Source organism: Marmota marmota, unplaced genomic scaffold (genome assembly GCF_001458135.2).
Source record: "Marmota marmota marmota unplaced genomic scaffold, marMar, whole genome shotgun sequence".
NCBI lineage: Eukaryota > Metazoa > Chordata > Mammalia > Rodentia > Sciuridae > Marmota > Marmota marmota.
In genome coordinates this window covers 15,786,547-15,799,689 of record NW_026000164.1, presented here as the reverse complement: position 1 = coordinate 15,799,689, position 13,143 = coordinate 15,786,547, and the positions used below count along the sequence as shown (strand labels likewise).

Genomic DNA, 13,143 nt, shown 5'->3' with positions numbered 1-13,143 from the left:
TTTGTCCTAAAAATAATGCCTCAGCATCTTATCTATCAGTACTTTCGAGTTTTCTGTTTCTGGAGGAGAGATGAGAGATGCAAGTGGGGAGAAAGAGATGGGAGGCTGTGCCACCCGAATGGAAAGGAGAGGTGGCGGGAAGGAGGAAATGAATAGTAAATCTTTTTCCAATTAAGAAAAATGAGAGTGGAAGAAGAAAAGCTCCAGAGGGCACTTTTTGGGGAGGGAAAGATCATAAAAGGCCTGTTATGAAAATCCATTACCCATAAATTTCCTTGCATTAAGCACTGCAAGTCTGGAGAGGTACTGAGAAGTCACTCAGCAGAATCTCCAAATCACAGGATATGTGACTTGGCTTAGCATTATCCGAATGCTGTGTAACATTTCCGTAGGCATGTCTGCAATGCCACTTTCCCTTACAGGGATTCCTTTTAATTAGTCACAGGCTTATAATCTCCATTTAAGGACATCTTGTTTTCATTTCTCCACTTACTTCATTTCATTTGTCAGACTGTTTACCAAAGTGATAGCAGTACTATAATTTGAAGCTCAACCACGTGAAATTATGGACTTGTGGACTGTATCACACAAATATTTCAGTTTTGAGAGGAAGACTAAAGTTTTTAGATCACTCATATAAGACTCATCTAAAATGAGTTTATAATTTTTACATTTGAAGATGGAAATGGAAATGGAAATTCCTGTTTCTAGAAGATTGTCTTTGGGAATGAAAAAAAATTGTTGATACACTTGTGGTCCAATGCAGTTGTATTTAAATCAGCCAGTGGGAATGTGGAACTTTCCCTACACCCTGCTCTGGAGCAGGTATTGGTCACTTATATGACCAGATCTAAACATTTATGCAGGAGAAAGAATTGGCAAAATGTAGCATTACCAGTTGTGTTAGTCAGCTTTTCATTACTGTGACCAAAGACCTGACAAGAACAACTTAGAGGAGAAAAAGTTTATTTGGGGTTTATGGTTTCAGAGGTTCAGTCCATGGTTGGCCAACTCCATGGCTTTGGCTTTGAGGTGAGGCAGAACATCAAGGGGAAAGGGCATAGTGAAGGACAGCTGGTCAGCGCATGGCATGGCAGTTAAGAAGCAGAATGGGTGAGAGAAGAATCAGGACAAGATGAGTCCAAGGCCACGCCCCCAGTGACTCACTTTCTCCTTACCTGCCTACAGTTACCACCTAGTAGTTCATTCAAATTATTAATTCATCAAATAGATTAATTTCCTGATGAGGGTATAGGCCCTGTGATTTAATGACTACCTAAAAGCCCCACCTCTGAACCTTACTGTATTGGGGACCATTCTTTCAAACATGAGATTTTCAGGGGACATTAAATATCTAAACCATCACCCCATTGATGGGCACCTGGATCTGAAATGTTCTCTCATGTTTGACTTTTAAAAAATTGACTAAGCCCCGTGCTTATTTTCCACATACTATGTACATTAAAGCAAGATTGTCCTTTAACAGAGACAATGGCCAGAGACTGTCTCCAATTAGATTTGATTTTTGATTGACAACAACTTTTTAAAAAGACTAAGATAATTAAGATTTATATTTTCATATTTCATATGTTCAAGTTTATTTGAGATTCCTATTCACAATTTAAGATTCTTTTTTAGACAGAGAATCCTAGATTGGGCATGAAGAGAAGATGAATTCTTATGACAACACAGGTAGTAACTGAGCTTATCTGCATTAGCCACATTTATACCCGTTGAATCATAGATAAGGGTGGAAAATGAGGAAGGAGTTTGGTCGATTTGATTTTTAACTAGCTTCCTGGCCACTTAAACATTTCTCTTTCTCCTTTTAATTAATTTTGACCAAAGTTTAACTCTAGTGACCACGTGAGCAGCAACACACATATCTTCCACCATCAGCCCTCTCTTTCCATACCTACCCTTTGTAAACATTTGTACGTTAAAAAGTGAATGTTTGTATCTGATTATACTTATTGTTTTAATAGGGTGGGGTGGTAGGTGGGCTGGTGCAAATTCAGTCCTGTTTTTGACAAAATTAATAGATTTTAGTTTATCTCAGGAAACTGTCATGAAATTACTCCACCAAAATCTGTATTTAATGAGATGCATTCTTTCTTTTAAAAAGAAATATGAGAAAAATAACAATTCAATAAGAAAGCAAATCCAAATTCTGTTCATATTGTTTCCACTGAATATTATAAACCACTTGTGGACTTTTTTTTTAAAGAAAATGTGAGTTGTTGAATAAGTTATTCATTTACTCTATCAAACTATCATATCAAGAATGTTTGGAAGCCATGCATGGTGGTACATGCCTGTAATCCTGCAGCTCAGGAGGCTGAAACAGGAGGGTCACCAGTTCAAAGCCAGCCTCAGCAAAAGCAAGGTGCTAAGCAACTCAGTGAGACTCTGTCTCTAAATAAAATACAAAATAGGGCTGGGGATGTGGCTCAGTGGTCAAGTGCCCCTGAATTCAAGTCCTAGTACCAAAGAAGAAAGAAAGAAGGAAGAAGAANGAGGAGGAGGGAGAGGAGGGGGAGGAGGGGAGGAGGAGGGGGAAGAAGAAGAAGAATGATGTTTGGAAAACTCTGTGCCTCCTCTACTACATCTATTCATATAAATAGATGAATCTCTATAACATAATGTTGTAAAAGATACTAATCACACAATGCATACATTAGTATCATGTGAAGGTTTTGAAAGGCAATACTTAAAATGTATTATTTGAGGAGTCATAGTAACCTGATAAAACTACAAAGAAAAACAAGAGAATCATACAAATATTCCAAAATTCAGAATAGTGGTTGTTTGGTTAAAAAGAGAGAGGAATGGGATTGAAAGGAGCAAATTAAGTCTCCTAGTGTTCTATTCAAATTGGATAGTTGGTGCATGGGTATGTTTTATCTTTATAGTGGTCTTACACCATAAACTTATTTTTAGGTACAATGCAATTCATGATAAAAGTCTTTTTAATTTAAAATAATTAACCCAACTAGAATCTATCATTTAAAAATTTTCTATGGCTATGTGTATCAATTCAGAAATGAGCCTCTTGGCTTAAGGATCTGCTTTCTCTGAGGCAGGATGATTCTAGAACATTCTAGAATCTTCTGTAACTCAGTCAGAAACTCTAAGCACTTCCCAGATCTCTTCTATAACCATACAGAATCAGACCCAATCTGGTGGCTGGACAAGATGCTTAAGTCATAATGGGCTAAGAACCAGCCTATTATACATATAGATACACAAAAGTTTTCTTCCATTTGGTCTGAGGCTCTACAACACGTTTCCCCATCACTGTCTGCGGTTAGAGGAACTTGTGTGATTTGGGGATGTCGTCATCATAGGAAGCAAATGCTCTGCTGATGCCTTGTGAGGACATCCATAAGAACACCAGAGTTTGCCAGCACACAATGTTTTATCAAGAATCCAAATTTATGGTTGGTATACAAACTTTAGTGACTCCAATGTGTTTAGGTATGGGGAGAGGGGTGGGAGAAGGGCAGATGGATGAAGTGAGATGTACTTAAGTACTTCTCTTCCTAGGAAATTTTCTTCAAACTCCAGTAAAGGCACAGCAATGATATACCACAAATAATATGGCACATTTTTACCTGTCTTCCCCACCAAAGAAAGTCCTCCTCTAGATCAAAGAGGCTTTGTTTCTATATTCTGTATTAATTACTAACAAACCAATTATCAGCTATTAGTCATTCCTAAACATATTCTGATCTGAAAATACTTCTATTTAAAATTTTTTCTCTATTATAATTTTTCATTGCCTTTCTTTTAAAGACGCTAAGGAAAAAATTTAGAGTTGGACTTTATGTGCATTAAATGAAACCACAACATTTGCAGACACCACATATAAACAAAATCATATTCAAGAGCCTGGAATGTTTCTATAAACTTCTTTTAACTTTCAAATATACAGCAAGTCTGCTGGGCAAATATGACTCACTTCAGTAGCTCAGGATTGTCTCTCCTGATCACAGCGTGGCCTGAGATTTTGCTAAGAGTGTTTGAGCAATTTATGGAGTTGATTGGATATGTTTGGAGAATCTGCTTGCGTTTCACATTATAAAAGAAAATCCCTGGGGGTTTTGGTACATGAGAAAGAATAATGAAAATATATATGAGTCATTTTTCTTCTAAATAGTTGATGAGCATATTTTCAACCCACATGAGGTTTTAACCCTTGAAGTTGGATTCCTTATTCCCAGTTAAGACAGTGACCTTGGAAGAACCAATAGGAATGGCAATAATAATAATATTTATAATGAAATAATAATAATAATAATAATAATAATAATAATAATAATAATAAAGCTATCCTTCTTTGAAGTTCTGGGCCCCTGGCTTTCTTCCTTCTGGGTGTGGACTACATGGGAATTATGTAGCTGCAGAAAGCTGGGGGCTGAACTGTGCCTCAATTAAAACCTGAAATCTCCTTTAGCCAACACCACTTTCTCTTAAAGAACTTGTCACATGAAAGTGGATGTCACATACAGTGGGATGCAGACCTATCAGAAGCTGATTTGGGGGTCCAGTCAACTGTCTACTGGTCTATAAGTTATTATGCATTCACATTCATTCTTTTAGTAGTGAAATGATTCAATCTGTTGGTATTTAAGATTCAACACTTTTTTTTAATGTAGGAGTGTGGCAGAAACAATTAAGGAAAACAGAAAGACTTAGAAACTTTGATCTAAGTAGGGTATTTTGTGACTCGGCCTCATTGTAGTGTATGAAGCCTTATTTTCCCTGAAACTTTTCTCACTGAACCTGTGGATCTGTTTATCTGTATACACATGTGTGCTTACCAAGTCCAGGAATGTGGAAGGACACAAAATGGTTTGAAGATGACAATTCCAGATCTGTTCAGGGGCACTCTTGTAAATTTCTTCAAGTTCAGCAGTGGTTCTCCAGCAATGAAATCTTAGTAAGAGAGTTCCGAGTTCATATCCATACCAAGTATTTTCCCTAGTCTGATAAATAACTGTCTCATATTTAAAAAACACTGTTTTTCAAAAAAATAGGTAGATAGATAGATAGATAGAGATATGGTTTATAAGCTATGGATTCCTTTCATGCATCATAGAATTCATATTTTATTAATAAATAACAAAAGTATAAGCAATTGTGATATCATAACCTTTTCCTAATATTTTAAAAGAATCCTTGGGCTTAACATGTTGGAATCCACAGAGGAGATTAAATCTATCCTCTGAGCCTAGCAGGTTAGCAGTGGACTGTCTTAATATATGCTGATTCTATTTGGTTATAGAAGTGACCGGGCATGGGGATGTGAATTGGAATAACTACTGTGAAAGGAAATCTTACAGATTCTTTTAAATCTACGTGAATGCATACTATTCCACTTCTCACCATCTACCTCAGCCATAGGGAAGAAATGGAAGAAAACCCCAAATGTCTGTGTATAAAACAATAATCAAATAAATTATGAACTCCTACTATGTAGATGATAAAAATAAAGTATGACTCAGGGAACTAATTTTGCCAAGTCTTTAAGTATGTTATTAAATTGTTTAATTTTCAAGATACAGTTATGAAATATACAATGTGTGTAAAAATATACAATAGCAAGTTTGCAGATCCAAACTTAATTTTACTATTTGATTATTCAGTTAATTACCCAGAACAGCACTGTGACTATCAACATAAAATCAGTAAATCGGTGCCTGCTATAGACTTAACTTTATGTTTTCACTCTTTCTGAGTATTTAGTGCTCCTAAACATGTAATCAAATCAGCCCCTGCCTCAGTAAAAATAGCTATTCTTTTTTCTTATTCTGTTTTTAAGCATGATTTCCTGTTAAGAGATATTGTTTTGTTAATAAAAACACTATTGCCAGAATTTTACTTGGAAACATCAAGGAGGTTGTCTTGTAGTCTCCAATCATAAAATTAGCAAAATGGAAAAAAGACAGTAGAAGGAAATAAGAGCAATATTCTTCACACCAGGGAGGACTTGGAGTAGAAACAAAACAAAACAGCCTATACTGTAGATGATGTAATCACAAGAATTTTGTCAGAGTTGCTCAAGTCGTGAGAACTACTTGATGGGAGTGTGGGATGAGGGGAACACTAAGGCCCGGAGACAACTACGCATTGCTCAAGGAACTTCTGCCTGTCAGTCCCTGCTCTTGTCATCTGGTACACAGTTAGACCTCACCCACCCTAAGGTGAAGACACTGAGTCCTCAGCGATTCCCTTATTTGCTGGGTTTGCACTACTTTTGCTTATTTGAACTTTCCATCTAAAATACCCTGAATATAACATGATCATCCTGTGGCTTGAATATATTGAGGCAGCAGAGTGCTAGTCTTAAAAATTGTTGTGTTGTAAAAGCCACAGCATTGCAAGAAAGTTTTCCTGTTGCATAGATCCGGTTTTTTTTGTTGTTGTTGTTGTTTTCTTATCACATAACACCAAGGCATTTTAGCAATGTTTCTGGAAATGGAAGAAAAGACAATTTTCTCAACTGACACAATCGAATAGCATCATATAATTACAATGGACTTTGGGGATTTTTTGCACTTATTTACAGGTGTACATATGTGCACATGAGCATACATACCATAGACAGTCTCCCTTTCTTTTGAATATCCAATGAGTGATTTTGCTGTTAGCAACACTGGTCTTCCTGCAGACCTTGCTGTGCCCTTCTCCAAGCATTTGTGGCAAGAAATCATCCAAAGCAGTTACCAAGAAACAAAGCGGAACACTCTGTAGTAAACCCTTTTTCAGCCAGTGTGGATAGAAAGCTCATGGGTTCTGATCAACGCAGCATTTTATTTCATAGAGAGTTGCTCAGTTTATTTGTGGATTTTCAAAAAGTAGATCACAAATAAGATGCATTTGATGAGAACCCTGTTAAACATAATTCAGTCTTTCTCAAGATGATTCAGAGGAATTTCAGGATCCCACGCTGCTTCTGAATCATCTGGGAACATCTGTTGTCTTTGTACTGTAGAATATGGGTGGACTGGTTAATATTGGCATCTGCTGAATTTTCACAGAAGGAACACATGGGTCGTTATGCTTTTATTACAATCCAGTGGCTGGTTAGGTATGTGTTTTACTAGCCAACAGCATTTCATATAGGTTTAAATCTGGTGTGTGGAAAATCAGAAATGTTAACATTTTGACTTCAACCAGAACATAGAGCAAAGCTTGTAGTATCATTTAGATAGGATCCTGTATACTTATCTTTTTGGACAAATTTTGCTTATGGTAAAATTAGCACTCTCCTGCATTACTGGTGTTATAGACCTTTTGGAGAGCATACTAAAAGCCTGTAAAACAAACATACTTTTATTTAACTCAGAAATTCTAATCTCTGAGAAATTTTCTTAAGTAAATAATTGCACAAATGGTAAAAATGTATCAATATTGATATCCTTTGCAGCATCATTTATAAGAACATATAATGTTAAAAAAAATAAATAAGAACATAATGTTGAAAAAAATCTTAAATATCAAGCAGTAGAAAAAATGATCAAATAGATTATAGTACATCCATATAATTATATTTGGGTGGATTTATAAAATTTTATTATGTATATGTTATTTATACATAAGATGTATAACATATACACATAATATACACATATATAAAATACTGTTTCTGTTGACAAACTATTAATGTGTTAAAATTAGTCATAAATAAGGTAAATTAAAGAAACTTTATGAAATCATATGTACAAGTGATCCCACTTTATAAAAAAATGTAAATATGTACAATAGGAAAATATTTTATAGAATATATCAAATGAGTACCATGTTTGTACCTGGGTGGTATGATCTTAGGAAGATGATTTTTACTTTTGCCTTTATACATTTTGTATTATCTTGTTTTTAAAGTAATAATTCTATGCTACTTTTAGAATAAAACAAATTGAGTTTTTCCAATGTTGAATGAAGAAAAAAAATAAAAAGAGAATCTGTGATGAAGTATGAAATACAGGTTGTTTTGGGGCATGCCTAAAAGCTAAGGAGTTACAATTTGCTTTGCATGCTGAGGGCTAATGTAGGGAGTCTCACAGTTGAAGGATTTCCACACCTAGCAAGTTATTTGGTACAGACACAATTTCACTTATAAGTATAAAGTCAACTGATAGGTTCTCGAGTCAGCAACCAGGCATTTTATAATTGAAAAATAACATGAAATCATTTTGACTCTTTTTGCTGCTGTCGTTCTTAATTTTGTAAACAATTTTGACTTTTTCCTTTTTTAGTAGTAGTAAAAGATCCCTTCAAACCTAGCTCTGATGACTGTAGAAAAGGGCCTACCAATGGAGAATGGTTGTCCATAAGTTTTAAGCTTCAAAATGTGAAGAATTAGAAGAGACAGCGGGGATGATTGGATTGTTCAGGTCACTCCACCCATGAGAAATCCAAGAGGAGAAAAGGTGGCAAATCTAGTTCGTGTCAGAGCTAAAAGCCAACAACATCCAGCCATGAAGGTCACCGAGTATGTAGAAGGAGAATAATGGCAACATCTCAGATTTTTCCAATATAGTGGGAAATGAGGGTTTAAAGCTAGATTTCATTAGGAAAGGGAGGACATTTGCTTTTAGCATAGGATATCTCACATGGAGCTCTTGCTTGTCTTGGAAGAGGAAGGTCCCTGTAATAGCCATGGTCTCATGACTGCTCCAGAGATGAAAAAGAGCAAATTAAGACTTTCTGTTTGATTAGTTTGGGAAGCAGTCATGAAGGACTCATTCTCCCTGCTGTGGTTAAAGCTGTCTAGGGAGAAATAAGCCAAGGGAATATCAGACCAAAAATCTGAAGGTTGAAGCCAAACCACTGGGAAGGGCTTTCGACTGCAAACTACAATGTGATTGAACTAGAAAGGAACATTCGACTCATGTCATGTTGACACCTCAAACTCAACAAGTCTGAAATTGAACTCATATTTCCTCCAAAGCAGCTCCTTAACTGACCTTTTCTAACAACAACAACAAAAAAAATACTGCACTTTAGAATGCTTTGTCATAGCATATCCATTATTTCATGTAATTGCCACACGCCTACAGACAAGGAAATTTAGCTCAGGTTAATCAAAGGCCTGCAAATACCTAAGAGATCAATTCTGAAAACCAAGTTTTCTGAATCCTAATCTAGTCACCCATTGACTTTACCACACTGCCCCTTCTCTTCATATTTGTGGAAAATTACCAGTTAGTTTTATAGAATTAGTAAGTGACACTTTATTTATATTGGCATTTGAGCATTGCACACTAGCAGATTTTAGTAAGTATGAAGTCAGATTTTCTAAAGTGGCAAGGAGCAAACCAACCAGCCCTTGAATTGCTAATCTTGTTTTTCATAAGATACCTAGATGAAAAAAAGTCAGAAGATAATACAGATAAAATGAGGTACTAGAATTGGCCCAAAATGACCAATTTGTAAATTTAACATGAGCAAATCATCATCGTTCACATTAGATAACTGATTGCTGATACAAATTGTATGCTTCCAATGTCATTTTTTTTAATTTAAAAAGTATTTGGGTTTTATAATTTTAAGAATCTTGAGTGTGTTCTAGAAGCTGCCATGGAACATGTTGTTAACAATATTGTATTATACACTTAAACATTTATTAAGAGAGTAGATCTCATGTTAAGTATTTTTACCATGATTAAAAAAATTAATTTCTAACATGAAACATGTATGTATTTGGATTTCTTTTTGTAGATATGTAAGTAACAAAAAACAAAACAAAACAAAAACACTATAATTTTCCACAGTAAAAAGCAGCCCTCTATAATTCAGCCTCATCCACATCCCCCATCAATCCATCAGGCCCTGGGCGGGGCAGCACTCCCCTGGTCTTCTGGAGCTCTGTATCTCAGTGTACATTACACCTTCAGAAGAAGCCAAGTTAACCATCCAGGCCATTTCCTCTTGACTTTGGGCATCTGTAATTGCACAGCCTCAATTCTTCACTTGGAAATAAATATGAGAGGAAATATACCTAGCACAGTGATACTGATTGTAATTTCTCCAAATAGGCATTTGCTTCCAGTGAAACTGTAACTAAGTAACATATACAAGTGGGGAGTCTCCTGTGCGTTTTCAACCTGCCTCACCCCTTAGGCTTCTGTCTAAATATACACCTATGGGCCACTATGAGGTAGAAGACACTGCTGCAGCATGGTTCAGAGCATAGGAGGGTCCTTAGAGCCACCTCTTCAAAATGCACTGACTTTGAAGCTTACTAACGCTAATCAATAACACCTCCCCTCGTCAGTAAAAAGAACCTGAAAGGCAAAACAAAATCTAACCAAAAGACCCCTGATTTCAATTCTCTTGAGCAATTTTGGCTTATTATACCAAAGTCTTGGTTTGCTAATGTAACTTGATTCTTTTCTTATCTTGGTGACAGTGCCTATACAAGTATTTCACACAACATACTGAATCCTTTTTAATAGGTCTTTGATTATTTTTGGTTCAATACTTTGGATTTCTGCTTCTAAATTTCATGTGTGATAACTGGCTTAAATCAAGAAATCAAAATATGCTAACCCAACAGTCTCCAAAGGCAGTCTACTTTTACATAGATTTTTTTTTTAGGTTACCTGATCATTGTAGATTATCCTCTGTAGTTTTTGTATAATGCTTTTCAAGTTTGAAAACTAACTGGGTGCAGTGGTGCATGCCTGTAACCCCAATGGTTCAGGAGGCTGAGGCAAGAGGATCACAAATTCAAAGCCAGCCTCAGCAAAACCAAGGTTCTAAGCAAATCAGTAAGACCCTATCTCTACATAAAACAAAAAATAGGGCTGAGGTTATGGCTTAGTGGTTGAATGCCCCTGAGTTTAATCCCCAGTACACCCCCCCCCAAAAAAAAATTATTGAAAACTAGTCAGTTGGTCCTCCAAGTTTAGGAACAGAACCATCCTGTAAGAATCCTGTGGTGAGGTTCCGCAAAGGGACCAGGGCTGTTCCTGCTAAGAAGTCGATGAACACATTTTTGCAGCTGGCCTTGCTCAAGAGCTTGTCTTTGTGATGTTCCAGAATTGCCTATCAGAGGAACGACGATGACGAAGAAGAGGCAGCGCGGGAACGTCGCCGGCGAGCGCGACAGGAAAGGCTGCGGCAGAAGCAAGAGGAAGAATCCTTGGGACAGGTGACCGACCAGGTGGAGGTTCACGCCCAGAACAGGTACTGCCCTCTTTGGAATGGAGAATTTCTCTTTGCATCTTAGTCTGTTTGTTGAACTAAAATGACCTGAGAAAGGAAAGCAAGGCATTCCTTTCTCAGCCCAGCTCAACCCTTTTTCAATCTCTCTTGATTTGGCCAAAGATCAGGTTGGACAGTCAGTCTGATTTAGACATTAGGACACCTTCATTCCCTACACACACACACACACACACACACACACACACACACACACACACACACATCATTCCCATCCCTAAACGTACCCCCAGTGAAGGCTTTTATTTTGTTTCATAATCTGGTATTTTAAAAATTTACTAAATACAATGGATTATACTTTTAAATAAGAAAAACGCTTTATATTCCTTTGTAGCATATTGCTATCTGTTTTGAACTGAAGATTAACTAGTTTTAATAGAGACTATGTGCCTACCAATAATAGATGACTCTTGAATTTTAAAAGTAGGTATGAATTGCAGATGTCTTCCTTTTCTTAGCATAAAGCCCAAGTCAATATTTTCTGTAGTATTTGGAGAGATGATTAATTTATTGTGACTGTTTAAACATGTTTAATAAGTTTACTATTAGAATTTTTTTCCTACTCAGGCCCTGGTAGAAATTAGAGTTGAAAATACCTAATAGCTTCAACTTCTTCAAACAGGGCTTTTATGAAGCTGGGGTTGGGGCTCAGTGGTAAGAGCCCTTGCCTAGCACATGTGAGACACTGGGTTTGAGCCTCAGGACCACATAAAAATAAATAAATAAAATAAAGATACTGTGTCTATCTACAAATAAAAAAAATTAAAAATAGGGCTTTTATAACAGAAATAGGATCACATGGTTCATTATGTTAATGGTTATTATATGTCATTTATTTGCACCAAGGTCTAGAAAATATAAAGGATATTTGGAGAAAAAAATAATTTTAATTTAAAACTGGGGACTGCTTAAATAAATGAAACCATATTATAAGGTCTTGCATGTGGTTTTGTTTCGCATGCATGTTTTATTTTGTCCATGTTTAGAGAGAGCTGTTGATAGTTCCTTTAATTCAGACTATTCAGATGATTATGAAGGGAAAGGGTCATGACTTCTGGGGCTTAAATTCGAGTAGTTCCATCAGATTTCTAAGGTTGTCTTGCAAATGCTCGTAGGTGGAGTAAATTCAACAAGGAAACTTATTGGCAAGGTAGAAAAGTAGAAACCTTGACCCTTGGTGAGCAACTCCAATGTAATTAGGGAGGAAGTCCAGCAAAGGGGACACAGGTATGATGTCCAGGGCTCACTAACTGCTTTTGAATCCCAAATAGATGCTTTGCAAACTGTTCTTCACCTGAATAGAAATAGAAATAGAAGTTATACCTTTCCCCTAAGAATAATGTTAAACTTTTTTTTTCAGTACTGGGGATTGAACTCAGGGGTGCTCTACTTCTGAGTCACGTGCCCAGCTCTTTTTATTTTTATTTTGAGACAATTTCTCACTAAATTGCTGAGGCTGGCCTTCAACTTGTGACCGTCCTGTCTCAGCCTCCTGGGTAGCTGTTATTACAGGGACCACCATGCCTAGTCTTTGTTTCTTTCTTTTTTAAACGGAAAGCATATTCAGGTCTGAGAATATGTGACTTATCTCTAATATATTCATTAACCTCAAGAAAAATAAGTCTTCTTGGAAATAAATGGCTCTGTCATTTGACATCTACTGATGATCACTGTCATGACTTGTACAAAGACAAAGATAAGTTTTAACAGTCTGTTGGTTTCTTAACTTCTTATTTTCATCTGGTTAACATTTTGGAATTTGGGGTAGCTTCTTAAATTATTAGAATTCAGTTGATTCAAATGCCTTATATTAGGTGTTTCCCCGTAAGTTCTGAATTCTTTGTATTTCCTTATATATCTAATTCATGTGGACATTGTCCTGCAGCAACAGCAAAAGCCAAGAAAGTTTGA

The 13,143-nt window shown here is 36.3% G+C and overlaps 1 protein-coding gene across 1 annotated transcript in view; it reads left to right on the top strand.

Moving 5' to 3' along the window:
- Cald1 (caldesmon 1) overlaps positions 1 to 13,143 on the top strand; it is a 175,809-nt gene that overhangs the window by 127,243 nt on the left and 35,423 nt on the right. Inside the window, 1 exon segment of the mRNA XM_048786913.1 lies at positions 11,050 to 11,196. Within this exon segment, the coding sequence (XP_048642870.1) occupies positions 11,050 to 11,196 (147 nt within the window).